At 44.1% G+C, this 22538-nt stretch overlaps 1 protein-coding gene across 12 annotated transcripts in view; it reads right to left on the reverse strand.

Moving 5' to 3' along the window:
• ACACA (acetyl-CoA carboxylase alpha) overlaps nt 1–22538 on the reverse strand; it is a 318142-nt gene that overhangs the window by 151583 nt on the left and 144021 nt on the right. For all 12 annotated transcript variants that reach the window (XM_008271164.5, XM_008271159.5, XM_089317362.1 and 9 more), the window contains 10 exons: nt 19038–19188; nt 18205–18308; nt 15426–15507; nt 14894–15039; nt 13993–14143; nt 10978–11112; nt 10503–10649; nt 9615–9803; nt 9025–9125; nt 7876–7964 (listed from right to left, as the gene is read on the reverse strand). In XM_008271164.5, coding sequence (XP_008269386.3) covers nt 7876–7964; nt 9025–9125; nt 9615–9803; nt 10503–10649; nt 10978–11112; nt 13993–14143; nt 14894–15039; nt 15426–15507; nt 18205–18308; nt 19038–19188 — 1295 coding nt within the window. The remainder of the gene's footprint in view (nt 1–7875; nt 7965–9024; nt 9126–9614; nt 9804–10502; nt 10650–10977; nt 11113–13992; nt 14144–14893; nt 15040–15425; nt 15508–18204; nt 18309–19037; nt 19189–22538) is intronic.

Genomic DNA, 22538 nt, shown 5'->3' on the forward strand with positions numbered 1-22538 from the left:
GGGCCTTAAAGACAGAGGGGTTGTGAATAACTCTATCCCTCTCTTATGTTAAACTCCCTCATTTAGCTTCCTGGAATGATTTCTTTAGAAGATAGGATTCTGCTGTTTAAGAAGAAATGTCAATACCCTTACACTGGTGACCTTTAAGCTCTACCCCAGTGTGAGATTCTCACTCCATGTTTGACTTGCTGAGAAGATTCTACTCAAACTTGGAGCAACAGTTGTAGCGCAAGAAATAAAACCACACCAAATTTATCAGTATCCACGAGAAGTGTGACTGTTAGCTCTGCAATCAACATTTTCCACATAACGCCACAGAACAGCTAAGCAATGAATGCCTAAGAATTGCAAATCAAAACCCAGGTACAGATCAAGGAGAACCTTGTGTTAAGTGAGAAGGTCTGCAGGGAGACTCTGCTGCTCATACTTTCACTGGGCTTCCAGAAGGCCTCCAGGGGCAGGGCAATTCTGAGTAAGAAAGTGGTATTTTGCAATACAAGTATCAACTTCAGCTACACTGTAGTGACATCTACATGAAGGGGTACAAGTGGGGCCAGTGTTGTGGCCCAGCAGGTTAAGCCACTATCTGTGATGAAGGCATCCCGTATCAGCACCTGTTCCAATCCCAGCTGCTCCACTTCAGATCCAGCTCCCTGCTAACATACCTCGGAAGGCAGTGGAAAATGTACTTGGGTCCCTGCCATCCATGTGGGAGACCCAGAGTTCCAGGCTCCCAGTTTTGGCCTGGCCATTGCAGCCACTGAAGAGTGAACCAGCAGATGAAGATCTGTATCTCTCCCTCTCCCTGTAACTCTGCCTTTCTAATAAATATATCTTTAAAAGGGGGTGGGGGTAGGGATACAGGTAATATTCAGTTTATCACAAAACAGCTTACCTCAGAAGTAAGTTTCAAAATAAAGAATTTGTGTTTGAATGTTCTCAAGGGTCAGGATTTTAAGAAATCATGAAAACACTACAGGATCATCACCTCAGTTCATATCTCTTGTTGAGCTACAAACCAGAACAGTGGTCTCCAAACTGCATTTTCATGGTTCCCTAGAATACTGGGCACACTTGAGAAGCAACTCTACTTTTATTTGTTCTAAATATTCAAGATCAACATATGCATTTTTTCAAGATAAAACTAAAATAGTTTTGAAATCAAAACAGTGGACTGCAGTTATCTAGAGAGCTGCCAGTTTCATTAAAAAAAAAACCAAAAAACCTTAGAACAATGGAGGCTATTAAAAAACTGGTTGTCCTATATAAAGTCATATTTTCCTCCAAAAACATTTAGTGTTAAAGTGACAGTAGAAACATATTCTGGCAGTAGGAATTATTGTTATCATTTTAAATAGTTATTTATTTTATTTGCAAGGCAGAGTTAACAGAGATAAGAAGAGACAGAGAAATCTTCCATCTGCTGGTTCACTCCCCAAATGGCCACATCAGCTGGGGCTGGGCCAGGTCAAGGCCAGCAGCCAGGAGCTTTGTCTACCACATGGGTGCAGGGGCCCAAGCACTGGGCAATCTTCCGCTGCCTTCCCAGGTGCATTAGCAGGCAGCTGGATTGGAAATGGAGCCACTGGGACTGGAATCATGGCCCATGTGCAGACAGCAGTTTAATCCACTGTGCCACAGCGCAGGCCCCCCCACCCAATAATTCCAACAGGAATTATTGAAACCAGGTGAAATGAGAATATACTGAACCAGGGTAGAGGTAGACACTGACAGAAAGCAATTAATACGAAGTGTTACCTCTTTTAAAACTTTTAATTGTGGGGGTTGGCGCCGTGGCTCACTTGGTTAATTCTCCGCCTGTGGCGCTGGCATCCCATATGGGCACCGGGTTCTAGTCCCAGTTGCTCCTTTTCCAGTCCAGCTCTCTGCTGTGGCCCAGGAAGCCAGTGGAGGATGGCCCAAGTGCTTGGGCCCTGTACTCGCATGGGAGACCAGGAAGAAGCACCTGGCTCCTGGCTTCGGATTGGCACAGCGCCGGCTGCAGCAGCCATTTGGGGAGTGAACCAACGGAAGGAAGACCTTTCTCTCTGACACAGAGTTATACAGTGAGAGACAAATAAATTAAAAAAAAAAAAAAACTTTTAATTGTGAAATATATACATAGGGTAGATAAAATACATAAAAGCTAGAAATCAATAAATCTCTATGTGTTACTTGAACATACCTGCCAAGTTTTAAGGGAACATGTTCATGAGTAGGCACTGTGTCCAGTTAAGATGCCCACATCCCATAAAAGAGTGTCGATTTTTTTTTTTAAATTTATTTTTTACTTGAGAGTCAGAGTTACACTGGGAGAGGGAGAGGGAGAGGGAGAGGGAGAGGGAGAGGGAGAGGGAGAGGGAGAGGGAGAGGGAGAGGGAGAGGGAGAGGGAGAGGGAGAGGGAGAGGGAGAGGGAGAGGGAGAGGGAGAGGGAGAGGGAGAGGGAGAGGGAGAGGGAGAGGGAGAGGGAGAGGGAGAGGGAGAGGGAGAGGGAGAGGGAGAGGGAGAGGGAGAGGGAGAGGGAGAGGTCGGCCAGAGCCGCGCTAATCCGAAGCCAGGAGCCAGGAGCTTCTTCCAGGCCTCCCATGCAGGTGCAGGGGCCCAAGGACTTGGGCCATCTTCTGCTGCTTTCCCAGGCCATAGCAGAGAGCTGGATTGGAGCAGCTGGGACTAGAACCAGCGCCCATATGGGATGCCGGAGCTTCAGGCCAGGGCGTTAACCCGCTGCAGCAAAGCACCGGCCCCAAGAGTGCGATTTGAGCCTCAGCTACACTGCTCATTTAGCTTCTTGCTAATGTGCCTCGGAGGCAGCGGGTGATGGATGGTCAAGCACTTTAGTCTCTGCCACCCACATGGGGGTTTGGATGGAGTTCTTGGCTTCTGGCTTCAGTCTGGGCCAGCCCAGGCTGTTGTACCAAGTTTTGGCCATGTAGAAAGTCAATTAGTAGATTTTCTGTCTCTCCCTCTCTGTCACTCTGCCTTTCAAATAAATAAATATATCTTAAAAAACAAACAAACGACCACATCTTCAGTATCTTTGGATTCCTCTAGGTGTTCCTCCTCAGAAAGAATCACCAGGTCATATTTCATGTTAATCATTCTTTTGCTTTCCTTTACATTTACCAGCACAATAAAAACAGTTTAATTTTTCTTGTTTCTGGACTTGAGAAAAATAGAATTACTGTATATGGATTCCTCTTTAAAAAAAAAAAGATCATTTACTTGAAAGTCAGAGTTACACAGAGAGAAGAGGAGAGGCAGGCAGTGGCTTTACCCACTACACCACAGCACCAGCCACTGTACATGGACTCTTCTGTACCTTAGTGTTTTCCCTCAACATTCTATTTTTATGATCCATCCTTTTCTTCATATGTGTACCTTGGTTCATCCATTTTCACTGCTTTATACAAATGTACTACAGGAATATACAAGAATTCAACAATCTATTTTAGATTATTTCCTGTCTCTTTGCTATTATGAACAGTGCTGCCACAGCCAGTCCTATATATGTCTCCTAATAAATATGTGCAAGAGTTCCTCTAGAGTGTATTATACAGGAATGAAATTTCTAGGTTGAAGAGTGTAAGTTCAGCTTTATCAGATATTGACAAACTGTTTTCTGAGGTGGTTGTACCAACTTGCACTTAAGAAGCAGTGAAAGATAAAGATGTGATTTTTGAACTTCTACCAATTTCATATGGTTTTGACTCACATTCCCCTAAACAGTAATGGACTAAGCACAGTTTTGTAAATTTATAGATTATGTCTGATTTGTATTCTGTGAAATTTCATTTAACTCTTGTGTCCATTATTCTATTAGATTGTCCTTACTGATTCATAGTTCTCTAGATACTAATCCTTTGTTAGGCGTGTATTCTGTAAATATCTTGTATCTTTAGTCTCTTTTGGTGTATTTTGATGGATGCAAGTTCCTAACTGAGACTGAATTAATCAGCCTCATCCTATAGAGCTTGTGTGTGCTGCAACAAAACTGGCTCTACCATGAGGTCATGAAAATAATCTCCCAAAGGAGCTGGAGTTTTGGCACAGTGGGTTGAGCCACTGCCTGCAATGCTGCAACTTGTATTACTATACAGGTTTGAGTTTGAGTCCTGGCTGCTCTGCTTCTGATCCAGCTCCCAGCTAATACACCTGAGAAGGCAGTGGATGATGGCCCAGGTACCTGGGACCTTGCCACTTACGTGGGAAACCCAGATGGAGTTCTAGGCTTCTGATTTCTGCTGACCTACCCCTGGTCTTTGTGGCCATTTGGGTAGTGAACCAGCAGATGGAAGATCTCGCACTCTCTGTGTCACTCTGCCTTTCAAATAGATAAACCATTAAAAAAAAAATTCTACTGGGGCCGGTGCTGTGGTATAGTAGGTTAAGCATCCACCTGTGGCAGTGGCAGACCACATGGGTGCCGGTTTCAGTCCTAGCTGCTCTACTTCCAATCCTGGCTGCTACACCCCCTGCTGATGGCCCAGGAAAGAAGTAGAAATGGCCCAAGCGCATGGGTCTTTGCATCTATGTTTGACCTGGAAGAAGCTCCTGCTTCAGATCAGCCCAGCTCTGGCTGTTGTGCTCATTTGGGGAGTAAACCAACAGATGGAAGACCTTTCTCTCTGTCTCTTCCTCTGTCTGTAACTCTGCCTCTCAAGTAAAAAAATAAATCTTTAAAAATATATTCTACTAAAACTTTAATAGCTTTGCATCTTTGGTGTTTAAATATTTAATTCATCTAAAATGTATTTGTATATATAGGGTTTAAGATACAGACCCAATTCTACTTTTTTTAAAAAGATTTATTTTATTTATTTGAAAGAGTTACAAAGAGAGAGGAGAGGCAGAGAGAGAGGTCTTCCATCCACTGGTTCACTCCTCAGATGGCTGCAACGGCCAGAGCTGCGCTGAAGCCAGGAGTCAGGAGCTTCTTCTGGGTCTCCCAAACAGGTGCAGGGCCCAAGGACTACTGCTTTCCCAGGCCATAACAGAGAGGTGGATGGGAAAAGGAGCAGCTGGGACTAGAACCAGTGCCCATTTGGGATGCCAGCGTTTCAGGCCAGGGCTTTAACCCGCTGTATCTCAGCTCCAGCCCCTCTTCTTTTGGTTTTCTAAGCGTTTGTCCCAGTATCACTGAAAAAGGTTATCCTCTTCTCACGATCTACAATGCTTGCTCTATCATAAAATGAGTTTTCACTATGTGTGATCTGTTTCTGGGAATTATGTTATACTGATCTATAACATCTGTCCCAATTCCAATATCACAATTTTTGCTTAAATTAATGTGATTTATACTAAACCTTGATAATTGGGCAAATCTTTTCACTTTGTATTTTGTGGACTTTTCTTGGTTATTGTGAGGTTCTTCTTTGATATAAATTTTACAATGAGTTCAACAATTCTACAAAACACCCTACTAAGATTTTTAGTGGAATATCAGTGATTCTTCAAACAAAATTAAGGGAGGGCCCACACTTTTGTAATACAGGATATTTCTAAGACTCCGATATGTTACTCAGATCTTCTTCACCATAACTCACAAAGTGGGGGGCAAAATTTTCTCAAAAAAGGCTTGTACATTTTTTGTTGTATTTATTCCTTTGTATTTCATATTTTTGGTAGCTAATTTTCTTTTTAAAAGATTTATTTATTTATTTGAAAGTCAGAGTTAGAGAGAGGGAAATAGAGAAAGAAATCGTTTATCTGCTGGTTCACTCCACAGATGGCTGCAATGCTCAGTGCTGGGCCAGGCTGAAGCCCAGAACCAGAAGCTTCATCTGGGTTTTCCACGTGGGTAGCAGGGGCCCAAACAGTTGGGCATGTTAGCAGGTAGCTGGATCAGAAATGGAGCAGCCAGGAGTCGAACCAGCACCCATGTGGGATGGCATTCCAGGTAGCACTTATTCCACTAAGCCACAACACAGGCTTGATAGTTTATTTAAAAAATGTATTTGAGGGGCCGGCATTGTGGCATAATGGATAAAGCCACTGCCTGCAACAGTGGCATCCCATATGGACTCCAGTTCAAGTCGCAGTGCTCCACTTCCAATCCAGCTCCCTACTAATGCACCTGGGGATTTAGCGAAAGGCAGCCCAAGTGCTTGGGCCCTTACCACCCATGTGGGAGACCCAGAAGAAGCTCTTGGCTTTGGCCTGGCCCAGTCCTGGCTGTTGTGGTTATTTGGGGAGTAAACCGAGGATGGAGTATCTCTCTCTCTCTCTCAGTAACTCTGCTTTTCAAATAAATAAATAATTTAAAAAAATTGTCCTGTAGATTTTTTATGGGTCCCAATTGCAAGATTTAAAAAGTTCTATTTCATTCTTAGTTTCCAAGAGTTTATCAGGAATGGATGTTAATTTTTTTCAGTGGGCTGGCGCTGTGGCATAGCCACTGCCTGCAGTGCTGGCATCCCATATGGGCGTGGGTTCAAGTTCCGGCTGCTCCACTTCTGATCCAGCTCTCTGCTATGGCCTGGGAAAGCAGTAGAAGATGGCTCAAGTCCTTGGGCCCCTGTACCTGTATGGGAGACCTGGAGGAATTTCCTGTCTCTTGGCTTCAGATCTGCACAGTTCCAGCCACTGGCAATCTGGAGAGTGAACCCTCAGATGGAAGACCTCTCTCTTTCTCTCTCTCTCTCTCTCCTTTTGTCTCTCTGTAACTCTGTCTTTCAAATAAAAAAATAAATCTTAAAATAAAAAATGTTGTCAAATGCTTTCCTTCTCATATCTTAAGATAATGAACATGTTTCTTCCTCCTTCAAGCTATTAAACTACATCAACTGATCTTCCTCAATTTAATCAACTTTGCATTAGAGTGATAAAGCCAATTTGGTTGTAACGTATTATTTTATACACTGCTGGCTTCAGTTTGCTCATACCTGTCTGAGGATTTTTGCTGGTCAAGAATGGCAGAGTCATCTTTTAAAGGATATAAAAGGGAGCAGAACAGATAAAAAAAAACAAAAACAAAAACAAAAAAAAACCTGGGGTTATTGTTTCAAATTCTGTGGTGTCTCACTGCCATCTTGTGGCAGGAAGCAGTATCAGCAGTACATCCCTTTAAAATCTCACCCAAGGTACAGGTATTTACACCTGTGTGTACATCACTTAGTGAAGATCTTCAGAGAAAGCCACGGGTAGATTTCACCTAAATGACATACTAACAAGTACTGGAAAACAGAAATCCTTCCTAGATGCCTGTGGCTCAGTCTGTGAGTTAGCTCCTGAAAGAAAATAGCCATGGAATTGCAACATAAGCCTAGTCAAGCCCCAACCAACTCCCACTACACAGCGAATATTAATCTCCACTACAAATGATATCCTAGCCCTTCCCCAGAAGCATCTCACATTTAGTTTCACCAAGCTGTGCTTTGCTGTTTTGTCTTTGGCACAATTGGGATATGAAGGCTTAGTGGTTTTGTTTTTTTTTTTTTTTTTGGTTTGGTTTTTTCTTACATTAATTATTTATTTGAAAGGCAGAATTAAAGATTTCCACCCACTGGTTCAACTGTCTGAACTGGGCCAATCCAAAGCCAGGAACTTCTTCCACGTCTCCCATGTGGGTGTAGAGGCCCAAACACTTGGGCCATCTTGCGCTGCTTTCCCAGGTACATTAGCGGGGACCTGGATCTGAAGTGGAGCAGCCAGGACTCAAACTGACGACCATATGGGATGCCAGCAGAGCAGGTGGAGGCTTTACCCACTATGCCACAGTGCCAGCCCCTGGCAGGCTTAGTTTTTAAGAGACATGGTAAAAGGAAGAAGAGTTTGTTGACGGGAAGTGCTGGTGAGCAGACAAACTGGTTTAGCTCTGTCCATTCTGATAGAGACAGCTTGGGTTGGTCACCTGATTGGAATCTTCGAAGGCTTACCATTCTGGAATTGTGTCTCCACTCGCAGGTACTGCCGGAGCAGATCCATCACCACTGCCTTCATGTGGCCTCGGATACCACTTCGGTACCTAGGCACACAGAAAGAGTCTCCACTGAAAAACATGATAGGCCAACAATACTGCTAAATAATAACCTATTAAATAATAAATCTAGCGGCCAAGTTTACTTTCCTTTTTCTTTCCTTTTTTTTTTTTTTTCTTTGACAAGCAGTTAGTGAAAGAGAGAGAGACAGAGAGAAAGGTCTTCCTTTGCCGTTGGTTCACCCCCCAAGTGGCCGCTATGGCCAGCATGTTGCGGCCGGCGCACTGCACCGATCTGAAGCCAGGAGCCAAGTGCTTCTCCTGGTCTCCCATGGGGTGCAGGGCCCAAGCACTTGGGCCATCCTCCACTGCACTCCCAGGCCACAGCAGAGAGCTGGACTGGAAGAGGGGCAACCGGGACAGAATCCGGTGCCCTAACCAGGACTAGAACCCGGGGTGCCGGCACCACAGGCGGAGGATTAACCTAGTGAGCCGCGGCGCTGGCCATGGGTCAAGTTTACTTTCTAGACTTTCCACTGAACTGCTTTTCCTTAAATACAGGGCAAAGACATGGGCCAATGCAGAATCAACTAACCAGAATAATGTAAATTATTAGCTCCAAAGAAATCTTGCTAACGACAAGATGTCTTAATATATAAAGTAAAAAAGGAAAACAAAACCAAACAAACCTTCATAATTCTACCTAACGACACTTTGATTCAGTTCCTACTACTGAGGAGGAATTACTACCACACCACTGAAATGGCTAAGTGGTCTCCTGTTCTAAGTACCGTGAAGCTGAAAACCTTTTGTGAGCATCTGACACAGCACTCAGTTCCATAATCTAAGAAACAATGTCATACTGCACCCTGTGCCCCAGCACCATCATCAAACTGCGAGGAAAAAGCAAACAACAAAACATCTATGCCTAGTAAGCCACAGGAACAAGGCAGAATAGTAAGAAGTCACTGGCAATACTGAGTATGAGCGTTAGGTTAGTACTTCCAGAGACACAGTCAAACTTGAAGGAAATCTCTTTGTGGGCACTTAAAGGAAAGGAAGGCACGGCTATGGGAGGGGCTGAGCAGCCAGAGTCACATGTAGCTACCTCTGCACCAGCTGGACAATGCTCTGTGTGTTCATGAAGAAGACCTCCCGTTCAGACTTCCGGTTCAGTGTGGCTGCATGGCTATCCAGGATGTTGGCAATCTAAGGCATGAGAAAGAGAAACAAATGAAGCTCAACCCAACCAAGGGACCCAAGACATCAGCCTTCATAGCATCACAGCAGCACTCTTCTTAGTGATGACATGACAATTCCCACCTTTCACATGTTGCAGGAGCTTGAAGTCACCGGACATAGTTTAGGGGCAATGCTAAGGAAGCAAGCAACTCATCTCTTTTCACCCTTTCCTGGATTGACTGAGGACTGTATCACAAAACTACCATCTCACAGAGGCTCTGGCAGGCGCAAGAATTGTTTAAGGCCAGGATGCAAACCTTGCTCCTCCCGACTTGCCACGCCCTCCCAAGATGTGACTCTGCTTTACAAGCCAGGGGAAAGCATGTCGCTGAGTAGTAAGAAGTTTCTGATTACAACATTGAGACAGGAAGGAGGAGCCAAAGAAACAGGATCCAACATGCTAACTCGAGTATTGGTAGCCAGTGGAAAATAATGACAGTGCTACCCTGTAAATACCTGCTGGCTGGGAAACTGACAGAGGACTGATGTGATGTTGCTAGCATACTGAGCCATTTCCTTCTTAATGGACTTCTCCACATTGAGGGGTATGCGGCCGGAGACACTGGTCATGATATCTTGTAATTCTAGGAGAGGCAAGGAGGGATCTCTGAGGGTCTTCATCAACCGTTCTACCCAGCCCTTTACCTGAGAAGAAAGAAACGATCAAATAGGATCCAAATTTAATAGTTTTCCCCCCAAATATATATATCTAAATTCACTATCATATAGTACTTACTTTGAAATTGCAATGCATCTAACACTGCCCCTATTCTGTGATCTAAAAAAGGAATAATCCCAATTAAATGTGAAGTCTATCAAGCAAACTAAGTAAGAAGTAAGGATTTAAAGACTTCAAATCCCACAACTAAAGGTGGGAAAAAGGGGTGGGCATTTGGCACAATGGTTAAGATGCTACATGAGATACGCATAACCCCCATCTGAGTACCCAGATTAAAGTCCAGGCGCTGCTTCTGACTCCAGCTTCCTCTATGCACACACTGGGAGGCAGTGGAGATGGCACCAGTAGCTGGTTCCCGGTGAGCCACATGGGAGACCCACAGCCTAGCCCACCCCCAGCTGTTGTTTGGGGAGTGAAACAGTGGATGGGAGCTCTTTCTGTCTGTCTCTGTCTCTCTGCTTTTCAAATAAATGAAAAAAAAAAGAAGAAAACAGAAAAAAAAACCACTTTTTTGTTTTAGATAATATACATTTTAAAAAAAATAAGGTAGGAGAAAGTTCTAAGCCAAACAGCTTTCTTTCTCTCCCTCTTAGAACACCCTTCCCACTGTTCTGCAGCTGAGAGTCCTGTGCGTCTGTCGCTTCCCTGGAAGCTGTGAGGCATACCTTGCTGCTGAAGAAAGGGTCAGGAAGGCAGTAGCCATTCATCACGTTAACCAGGTTATCCAGCACGTAGTGGAACACTCGATGGAGCTTCTCGCCGCGCAGCGCTGTGCTCTGGATCTGCGGCAGGCTGCCTGTGTGAAGCTCCGCCTGTCAATCCCAACGACAGAGCAAGTCAGCTCTTACCCTCGATTCTGGGTACAACCACACCTTTGTGACTTAGAGTCATCCTTCAAACTCCAGACAGCCCCTCACCACACCCAACTACCAGGACAGAAGTCAGTGGAGCAAATTAGTTTGAGTACCATATTCTTGCAAATTCTAGTTCCATGATACTATACTATAGGTACAAACAGAAGGCATGAGATTAGAATAATAATTAAAAAAAAAAAAAAACTGGCGAACCAAGCACTGAAATCACTTGCCCTGCCCCAAATTACAACCTTCTTCAGCTCTTGGAGAGTACCTTGTCCCTCACCTGCTGAACCTTGCTGGGATTATCCAACTGCATTTTGGCTATGACACAACCAGGATCAAGAGCTGCTCCTGGTCGCTTGACATAATGGATACAGCCAGATTCTGCAGCCGTTAAGGTCATCACCATCTTCATCACCTATAGTGAAAAATACAGAATGAGAGTCTTGACCTCTATTAACAAAGATGAAGAATTTCAAGAAGCCAGGTTTTCTCCCACCACCTAACTTGGAGTACACTTAATGCAACCCAGAGAAATGGGACTCTATCAAATCTAGGGCTACCTAAGCAGACAGAAACTTTGTCAGGAGCTAACTTGGAGGATTAGTAATGGCTACTGAGGGGCTGGTGCTGTGACTCAGGTTAAGCCTCTGCCTGCAGCAGTTTGTGCCCGGCTGCTCCTCTTCCCAACCAGCTCTCTGCTAATGAATGGCCTGGGAAAGCAGTGGAAGATGTCCAAGTGCTTGGGCCTCTGCACCCCCGTGGGAGACCTGGAAGAAGCTCCTGGCTTCGGATCAGCCCAGCTCTGGCCATTGTGACCATCTGGAGAGTGAACCAGTGGATGGAAGACTTTACTCTTTGTCTCTCCCTCTGTATGTAACTCCACCTCTCAAATAAATAAATAAATAAATGTTATAGGGCCGGCACTGTGGCACAGTGCACTGCAGCACTGACATCCAATATGGGTGCCGGTTTGAGTCCTGGCTGTTCCTCTTCCCATCTAGCTCTCTGGTATGGCCTGGGAAAGTAGTAGAAGATGGCCCAACTCCTTGGGCCCCTGCACCCATGTGAAAGACCTGGAAGAAGCTCCTGGCTCCTGGCTTTGGTTCAGCTCAGCTCTGGCCATTGCAGTCATTTGGGGAGTGAACCAGCAGAATGGAAGACCGATCTATCTCTCTGGCTCTACCTCTCTCTGTAATTGTTTTCCAAATAAATAAAATAAATCTTAAAAAAATTATAAAAGAATTTAAAAAATAAGTTACCCAAACTTCCTGTTTCTAATTTTTAAATGCATCTTACCAGTTTGTGATTTTGCTTGTTTGATACCTAGAAAGGAGGAACTGAGCCTCCTCATACCAGTGAAGCTAGATGTTCACTTTCGGTCTGCCTCCCTGAGGCATCCCTGCTACAACCTCAGGGTTATTCTTTACTACTTTTCCTCCTCTACCTACCAATTAGCAACCTCTGCCAAGCATTTCTTCTAAACCTCGCTCAAAACCTTCCTTTCCTGCCATGCCTCTGGTGTAGACCCTCACCATTGCTAGCCTGGAGTACTTCAGACACCTAAGATGTTTCCCTACCTGCTCCACACCTACAGAAAGCTCACTGAGAGCAATCATTCAAGAGCCCAAATCTCGTCCTATCACTTTTCCAATTAAAATTCCTTCAACAATTTCCCACGGCCTCCAGGCCAGTCTGAACTTACTAGTATGGCTTATCAGATCCTTCAAGACCTCAAACAGCATCTTTAGCATTTTTATTTGCTACTCCCTACTAAACCTTAATCTATTTTCCAGCAGTATCAACATATACTTGGAGTTCCTTAAATACACCATAATCTCTTTTCTGTACCTGCTACTCCTTCAAGTTAAAAAAAAATTATTTATTTGAAAGGCAGAGAGAGAGAGGGAGAGACAGGCAGAGAATGCCTATGGGCTGATTCACTCCCCAAAATGGCCACAATAGCTGGGCCAGGCCAAAGCCAGGAGCCAGGTCTCCCATGTGGGTGGCAGGGCTCCAAGTACTTGGGCCATCTTCCATTGCCTTCCTAGGACAATAGCAGGGAACTGGATTGGAAGTGGAGCAGCTGGGACTCAAACCAGCACTTGGACAGTGTGGCTTCACAAAGTGTGGCTTCACCTGTGCACGACACTGGCTCCCATCCTTCAGCTTTAAACCTTCCCTGCCCTACTTCACCTGATCTGCTACTACCTATTTTTAAAACTAAGAGCAGGGGCCGTTGCTGTGGCACAGCAGATTAACACCCTGGCCTGAAGCGCTGGCATCCCATATGGACGCCGGTTCTAGTCCCGGCTGCTCCTCTTCCCATCCAGCTCTCTGCTATGGCCCAGGAAAGCAATAGAAGATGGCCCAAGTCCTTGGACCCCTGTACCTGCATGGGAGACCGGGAAGAAGCTCCTGGCTTCGGATCAGCACAGCTCCGGCCGTTGCGGCCAATTGGGGAGTGAACCAGACAGAGGATGGAAGACTTCTCTGTTTGTCTCTACCTCTCTCTGTAACTCTGTCTTTCAAATAAATTTAAAAATAAACTAAGAGCAAGTGTTTCTGCTTTCAGGGTTTCTTCCCTTACTGTACACTCTACCTTTTATTTTTAAATTTTGTTTATTTGAGAGGTAGAGTTACAGACAGAGAAGGGAGAGACAGAGAAAAAAATCTTCAATCTGCTGGTTTACTCCCCAAATGGCTGCAACTACCAGAGCTGAGCAGTTGTGAAGCTAGGAGCCAGGAGCTTCTTCCAGGTCTTCCACATGGGTGCAGGGCCCAAGGAGTTGGGCCATCTTCTACTGCTTTCCCAGGCCATAACAGAGAGCTGGATTAGAAGAGCAGCCAGGACTTGAACCAGCACCCATATGGGATGCTGGCACTGCAGGTGGAGGCTTTACCTGCTAAGCCACAATGCCGGCCCCTGTGCACTCTACCTTGATTTGGATTAGGTAGCCCTTCACATTCTGTGCTTAACCCCCTTAGAATGTTTATTTCATTACTGGTCAGTTTTGTGCTCTGGCTCCACCTATCATATTTTTCTGTATAACCAGCAGTCAGCACAACATCTAATATTCAATAAACGCTACTGCTTATTACCTATTTTTAGAGTTAGAGTCCTCATCTGTCAAAGAATAACCGTGAGCCTTTTGTTTCTAAAATCTTCAGGTTCATAGCTCCAATTAAGCCAACACATGTTCTTTCTATTTCTATTTCCTTTCTGTTACATTTCTGTCCTGGTCCATCCCAACCCACCCTCCCTCCCACATCCTGACAGCCAGTTCACTTCCCTGACCTCAATCTCAGCATAGCACTGCCCAGCAAACACGTGGCCTCCGTCCTCCACAATGTACTGGATTAACTTCCCAGCCGAAGGTGAGCGCATCACCGAAGGGTCATTTTCCTTCTCAAACACACAGGTTTTATTGCCAATCGTGATGCGGTATCTAGGAGACAGGTAGGAGTAAGCAAGCGAATAGTGCCTCATGGTATAAAGGAAAAAGGTAGAATACATCAATCTCAAAAGAAAAATGACCTGAAAACTTCTTTACACATACACACACACACAATGTCCATCCCATTTTGGTTATAATGCTAGGTAAAAATTTCCTCCAGTAAGGCTAAGATTAAATAAATTATGGTACATTGCTATAGTGGAATACTACACAACCATTAAAAAGAATAGGCACCTCTATAAAAACAAATACAAAGATGATGATGATGTAATAAGCAACAATTCTATGTTTTAGGCAATGTTCTTAATGTATCAGTTCACTCAAGTTTCAGAACACTATCCTTGGTACTGAGTATTCTACAATATACATTAAAGGAAATAATCTGCAGACAGTGTATAAAGGATATTTTGTTTGTGTAAACATAAAGGAAAATTCAGTATGTGCATACATGTACCTTGAATATACAGATAAAATTCCTACAAAAATACAGAGGAACAGTGGTTGCTTATAAAGACAGGAATTATTTTTCATTGTCCACCTATTATGGTGGTAGGGAGACATGGTTTTAATTGTAAATATTTGTGCATCACTCAAGTTTTTGATAAGTACATGTTCTTTTTGGTTTTTGGTAAGTTAAAAATGAATACCAAAGCAGGCCTGGAAAAATACTGAGAACTAGTGACTAATAAGAGAAAAAAACTGACACAATCACGAGCAAACGGACCTCAGAGTGCCACTCACCTATCCACTTCCTCCTTCATGTATGTTGTGTAACTGCTGCCATCGTAGGACAGGAGCAGACCCCCATCACTGAGCCTGTGCACATCTACCTCCACACAGGAGCCATTCATGATGACCACGTAGGAGTTGGGAGACTGGCGCGTCACCTGCAGTGAAAAAGAACCAAAAGGGGTGATTCAGTGAGTCCTTCCAGGTGGCTCCACACAAAATCTCCGTACTTAACAATGATCTAAGGAGGAAAGTCATCAATGGCACTGGGATGGATAACTCAGTCCCACTGCAAGCACATGGGGCCGCTTCTGTTGCTTCTCCCTGTCCCCCCTTTATCTTGTAGTGGTATATGTGAAACAACTAAGATTTTCATAGAATCATCAAATATGGTTTCAGGTTATTGACACAAATAAAAAAGTAATTTCACTAGCACTCCCATCGCTACACTAAACTGAACTTCCCCCAATCTCTTGACCTAAAGAGAATGAGCTAACAAAGAGAGACAAAAAGTAAGGTGCAGGCTTCAATGGGTTCAGCATACCTTAAGTACATACTTGACTCCCTCATAAATAAGTTCAACATCTACTGTGTTCAGAAGTGTATGAGCAGGAAGGACTTGACCCCTGAAAGAACAATGTGAAATTACTTACTGTTAGTGAACTTCCAGAGTTTATAAGGAAATCTCAGACATTAATGATTTAGCAGTTTCTGGAATATCAAAAGAAAACAAACCACCTAAACACCATCTGTAAGGGACTAATCACATAAATTTTGAGTGGACATATAACATTTGATTTTTTAAAATTATTTTTTACTTTTTGAGAGACAAGAGACAGAGAAGGTTCCCTGGTTCACTCTCTAAATATCTGCAATGGCCAGGGCTAGATCAAAGCCAAAGTCTGGATATAAGAATGCATCCAGGTCTCCCATGTAGGGAACCCAATTACTTGAGCCATCATTGTTGCCTCCCAACATTTACATTGGAGAAAACTAGAGTCAGGAGCTGGAACCTTGAAGTGAACCCAAGCCCTCCTATATGGGACACAAGTGTCATATCTACCAGGCTAAACAATTACTCCTCTTAAGATTTATTTGAAAGGCAGAGTGACAAAGAGAGAGAGAGACCTTCCACCTGTTGATTCATTCCCCAAATGGCCCCAACAGCTGGGGGAGGGCCATCCAGGGTTCCCACACGGTTGACAGGCACCCAAGTACTTGGGTCATCCTCTGCTGCTTTCCCAGGCACATTAGCAGGGACTTGGATTGGAAGAAGAGTAGCCAGACTTAATCCAGTGCTCACATGAGATGGCAGCACCATGAGCAGAGGCATAACCCGCTATGCCACAAGTTCTATTTTTAATTGTGGTAAAATACATGTAACATAAAATTGACCACCTTAACAGTCTTATTTAGTTCTAGAAGTACAGTCACATTATTTTGTAACCAATCTCCAGAATCTTTTCACCTGGCAAAATCAAAACTCTACACTCATTAAACAACTCCCATTTCTTCCTCCCTCCAGATGCTAGCAACCACCATTTTAGTTTGTCTTTCCGAGTCTGATTATGCTTGATAACTCATATGAGTAAGTCATCTAGTGTTTACCTTTTTTGTGACTGGTTTATCTCACTAAGAAAATGTCCTTAAGGTCCCTCCATGTTTTAGCATGTGTCAGAATTTCCTTCCTTTTTAAGGCTCAGGATGGTTTCATCGTGCGCTCATGCGTGCACATGCGTGTGCGTGCACGCACACACACACACACACACACACACACATTGTGTTTATCCATTCAACAATCAGTGGGTATTTGGGTTGCTTCCACCTTTTGTCTACTCTGACTAATGCTACTATGAACATGAGTATGTGCGTATCTCTTTGAGATTCTAACTAACGATTCTTTTGGAATACTCAGAAGTGGTACTAATGGATCATGTGGTAATTCAAGATTTAATGTTCTGCTCCCAGCTTTGGTCCCCCACCCCAAAGGACTGTAGGTATCTGGAAAGTGAATCAACAGATGGGAATGCACTCTCTCTGTGCATTTCAAATATATAAAACTTTTGGGTTAAGCGGCCACCTGCGACACCAGCATCCCATATGGGCACAGGTTTGAGCCCCGGCTGCTCCACTTTCAATCCAGCTCCTGTTAATGTTCATGGGAAAGCAGCAGAAAATGGCCTATGTATTTGGGCCCCCACCACCCACATGGGAGACTAACATGGAAGTCCAGGCTCCTGGCATCAGCCTGATCCAGCCCCGGCTGTTGCAGCCATATGGGGAGTGAACCAGCGTGTGGAAGATCTCCCCCCAACCCTACCTCACTCTGTCTCTCCCTCTCTCTTTGTAACTCTACCTTTCAAATAATTTTTTAAAAAAATAAAATTTTAAAATAAAAAAGTAAATTGAAAATAAGAACATTAAAGAGGGGAAGGTGACTGCCGAAGAGATCGTATGCAACGTATCTGTACACAAGCAGGGGAATCATTTACTGAGGTTAGGACTGAATGTTAAGAAACAGAAATGAGTAAGACTGGACTGGCAGGAAAGGGCCAGGGTATACAGGGAGTTGAGCATCACAGAGGGATTTAGATTTGATACAGAAGGGAAAGGCGAGCTGCTGGAGGTTTTAGTGCACAGGAGTAATGTGGAGAAAGATGTTTATCTCAGGGCTTTCAATCTCAGTCCAATTTTCAAAATTTTTTCTTTTCTTCCTTTCAGGCACCTCAGAAACGAGTTGATATACGTCTTAGAACACACAAGGAAATAAAGTACCTGTGATTAAAGTGTTTTAAAATGATTAGCCCCCGGGACCATTCCTCTGGGGATCCCAAGGCAGAGCTTAGTGTCCAGAATCAGTGTGAGAAATTAGTTAAAGCCCCAAACATGCCTGACCCTCTACTTGAAAGACTCACAAGGTCATCTTGAGTATCAGCCTCGATTATTAATTCCCAAAAGGTGGTACAGGTAATATATAAAATATTTAGGGTTCAATGCTAGGGAGAAACACCCGATTTTTATCATTAGGATTTGGGGAGATTTGATGGTTATATAGGACAGAATGTTTATTGCAGCTGGATTCCAGATTTTTAAAGTGTAATTATGGCAGAAGCTATTTTCTAGAATTTGCAATAAAAGTCTCAAAATAATTTGCTATAAATTCCTATATCCCCTGTCTCCCGTGCCCCCATGGTTTTTGAATACCAAGCAGCATTTATGAGCTGCCAGAGATGCACAGATAAATACATTGGAGGCCCAGGGGAGCTTCAGGCTTGTATGCAGGACACTGGTCTGCTATTCAGCCTATGGGAAACAAAGCCTACCTTTCCAAGGAGTGAAGGAAATTGGAGATGCTATTCCGCAGGCTCACATCCGCCACATGGAGAGCCCCACACACAACTCCCAACATGGTGTCAGGGCGTTCTGCCTGGAAGAAAAGAGTACAGAATAAAGACAAGGTCACGGGGCACCACGGCCCCTTAACAAACAGCTCACAGAGATCTTCTTCCTTATTGCCCAATTGATTTTTTTCAGATAAAAATAACCACATGTACTTGTGAAATTTAAATAAAGGTACTATTTGAATAGAGATAGAAAACAACTTTCCCTCTATTCTCCCAAAGATTCCCATGGAGTCAACCAAAAAACACATCAAAAATAGGCTTTTGTGGCTACTGATAATCTCAAAAAAAAAAAAAAAGTATATAGCCAGAATTTGGGCCTTTAGATAATTTAGATTGATGTACTGATTTTATACAGCATCTTGGGTAACTAAGAATAGCTCAGCAATTCAGGATCAAGAGATAACAGTTGGTTTCAGTGAGGCTCTTCTCATCAGCACCTGGTAGATACAGAAGCTGGTAACTCTGAACCAAAGTTAACATCAAATGGAGAAAGACACAGCAGTATTTCAACCCCTGCATGCCTTCCTTCAAACATCCTAGGAAATAACACTACAACATACAAAATGACTGAAATGCAGGCAAAAGAAATCTTAAAGTACTAAAATTATACTGACCCCTAGGTTTTTCCAAGTAGAACAGGAGCCACTTAAATTTGAATCAAATAAATTTCATCTAGTGACAGGCACTAATCAACCCACAAACATAAGAAAACTCCAACCTCACAGGTTGTTTACTGAAGTAGACATACACACCTGTACTTTTTCTGCTATTAGCCTGTCCAGCCAGCCAGTGTCGATCCTGTTCAGCTGAAAGCTTTCCGTCTCTAACAATTTGATCAGGTACTCAACTGTAGTTCGGAAGTCACCGCGGATAGACAGCTCCTTCAAAGCCACCACCATGTTTCTGGAAGAAGAACAGAAGTCAGTCTGTGTCAGCAATAAATGTCTTCATGTTTTCCAATCATTTAAAAGAACTTTTTTCATTCCTTTGGAGTCTTGACAGAGAGGAGAGACAGATCCAAGATCAAATGAAGATACACAGGTAAGTGTGCTCACTCACGATCTGTACTCCAGATTGAAGAATTTCTAAGAAGTCAATAAACTTATGATTTCTGGATGATATTACAATAGAACACCAGTAAATCACACACATTGTATTACAGAGAGTACAGGACAAATTATATGCAAATTACTCTCAGCTTTCACTAGGTAGGTTTATATCATTCTATTCATTTACTGCTGGCTAACAAGAAATAGGGTGCTAGTAATTCCCCCATCCTTACATTTTATTTTAGTAAATAAAAGTTTATCCTTAAACATTATTTATTTTATACATAATTCACATAAAATGAACGAACTTGGATAAACACTAATACCTTAATTCGAAGGTTTCCATACAATGAGGAGCTGATTGGGTACAAACAGGTACCAGCTCAACATGTACATGCGAGTGTTTTGAAGCTTCAACTTAGATATCTGTGCAATGACTTGCTAATTACCTTTATTGCTTCCCAGTTAAATTTAAGATAACCTAATTTTTAAAAGCTTTATTTATTTATTTATTTTTATTTATTTATTTATTTTTTTGACAGGCAGAGTGGACAGTGAGAGAGAGAGACAGAGAGAAAGGTCTTCCTTTGCCGTTGGTTCACCCTCCAATGGCCACCGCGGCTAGCGCACTGTGGCCGGCGCACCGCGCTGATCCGATGGCAGGAGCCAGGTACTTCTCCTGGTCTCCCATGGGGTGCAGGGCCCAAGCACTTGGGCCATCCTCCACTGCACTCCCTGGCCACAGCAGAGAGCTGGCCTGGAAGAGGGGCAACCGGGACAGAATCTGGTGCCCCGACCGGGACTAGAACCCCGTGTGCTGGCGCCGCAAGGTAGAGGATTAGCCTAGTGAGCCGCGGCGCCAGCCTAAAAGCTTTATTTATTTATTTATTTGAAAGGCAGAGTTAGAGAGGCAGAGGCAGAGAGAGAGGAAAAGAGAGAGGTCTTCCATCCACTGGTTCACTCCCCAGCTGGCCACAATGGTCACAGATGCGCCAATCGGAAGTCAGAGCTTCTTCCAGGTCTCCCACATGGGTGCAGGGGTCCAAGGACTTGCATTACCTTCTACTGCTTTCCCAGGCCATAGCAGAGAGCTGGATCAGAAGTAGAGGAGCCAGGACTCAAACTGGTACCCATATGGGATGGCAACTTCACAGGTGGTGGCTTTACCTGCTATGCCACAGGGTCGGCCCCCAAATGATCTAATTTTAACAGAATTCCAAATACAGTGAGGTCTTTCTGTATATTTATGGTCAGGGTCTATCCTGAATAGTACAGGTACTCAATTAAACAAATATTCATTATACACCTCACATGCTAGGCCCATAAGGAACAACACAGGTAGGAACAATCATTTCAAAATGTATGGCAAGATGTCATAAATGCCAGTAGGAAGATTCAAGAAATGTGCTGGAGAACTTCTAAGAAGGCAGAAAATCCACAATCCTATAGTTTCATGGAGAATGTGGAATGTGACAAGGTTGACAAGGGCTGAGATGATGGCTTTGAGAGGAACAGTATTTCAGGTGGTCCAGGAATTCATTCAGCCTAGAACATTATACTCCTCCCTATGCCCTCTTTTGGCCTGATGTATTCCTATATACTTTTCTTTTTTTTTTTTTTTTTTTTTGACAGGCAGAGTGGACAGTGAGAGAGAGAGAGAGAAAGGTCTTCCTTTGCCGTTGGTTCACCCTCCAATGGCCGCCGCGGCCGGCGTGCTGCGGCCAGTGCACCGCGCTGATCCGATGGCAGGAGCCAGGAGCCAGGTGCTTTTCCTGGTCTCCCATGGGGTGCAGGGCCCAAGCACCTGGGCCATCCTCCACTGCACTCCCTGGCCACAGCAGAGAGCTGGCCTGGAAGAGGGGCAACCGGGACAGAATCCGGCGCCCCCACCGGGACTAGAACCCGGTGTGCCGGCGCCGCTAGGCGGAGGATTAGCCTAGTGAGCCGCGGCGCCAGCCCCTATATACTTTTAAGAGATTTTATTTATTTGAAAGAGTTATAGAGAAAGGTGGAGATAGAGAGGTCTTCCATCCACTGGTTCACTCCCCAGATGGTCACAACGGCTGGAGCTGCGCGAATCTGAAGCCAGGAGCCAGGGACTTCTTCTGGGTCTCCCACGTGGGTGCAGGGGCCCAAGGACTTGGGCCATCTTCTACTGCTATCCCAGGCCATAGCAGAGAGCTGGATTGGAAGAGAAGCAGCTGGGACTAGAACCGGTGCCCATATGGGATGCCTGTGCTTCAGGCCAGGGCTTTAACCCACTGCACCACAGCGCTGGCCCCTATATACTCTTCAAGTATCTGTTTAGATGTCTCTTGGTTCTTGGAATTCTCTCCTGACCTCCTCCTGAGTCAGCTGACTCAGCTATTACTCCTATAATGCCCTTATATGATCCCTCCATCATCACACTTACTACTTTATGTTGTAATTGCTTTGCTTATTTGTCTTTCTTCCATTGGACTGTAAAGTCCCATGGGGTACAGGCTCTATTTTGGTTCTCACTGCATGGCCAGACCCAGCACATAGTAGGTACTCAGTAAATAATTGTTGGGAATGAATCAATGAGTGGACAAAGGGAATAGCAAGAACAAAGGGAAGAAGGAAAAAAAGGTGTTTGGGGAATGGCATGACTGAAGCAGAGGATAGGAAGACAGGAACTAGTGCCAAACCCATTCATTCAACAAACATTTACTGAATGCTTACTATGCTCAGGGGACAGAGCAGTAACAAGATAGACACAGTCTTGTTCTCATGGTTTTAATTATGATTTATGGGGAATAATACTGGAAGTATGGGTTGGGGTATTCTGGAGAACAAGACTACAAATGCCCTAGCTGAAGAATACAGACCTTTTGTGAAGAAGAAAAACAAACAAACAAAAAAGAACCAAAAAACAAAAACAAAGCAAGCTCTAAACTTAAGAATGAACTTTGGGAACAGCATCAAAAAGCAAACTTAGGGATCCGCACTGTGGCATAGTGGGTTAAGACTGCCTGAGGCACTCATATGGGCACCAGTCCGTGTCCAGCTGCTCCTCTTCAGGTCCAGCTATCTACTATGGCATGGGAAGGCAGTGGAAGACGGCCCAAGAGCTTGGGTCACTGCACCCAGGGAAGAAGCTCCTGGCTCCTGGCTGCAGGTCGGCACTGTTCTGGCCATCGCAGCCATTAGGGGAGTGACCCATCAGATGGAAGACTTTTCTCT

The sequence above is a fragment of the Oryctolagus cuniculus genome, chromosome 17 (genome assembly GCF_051225735.1).
Source record: "Oryctolagus cuniculus isolate XC-2025 breed Fujian yellow rabbit chromosome 17, ASM5122573v1, whole genome shotgun sequence".
Lineage (NCBI taxonomy): Eukaryota > Metazoa > Chordata > Mammalia > Lagomorpha > Leporidae > Oryctolagus > Oryctolagus cuniculus.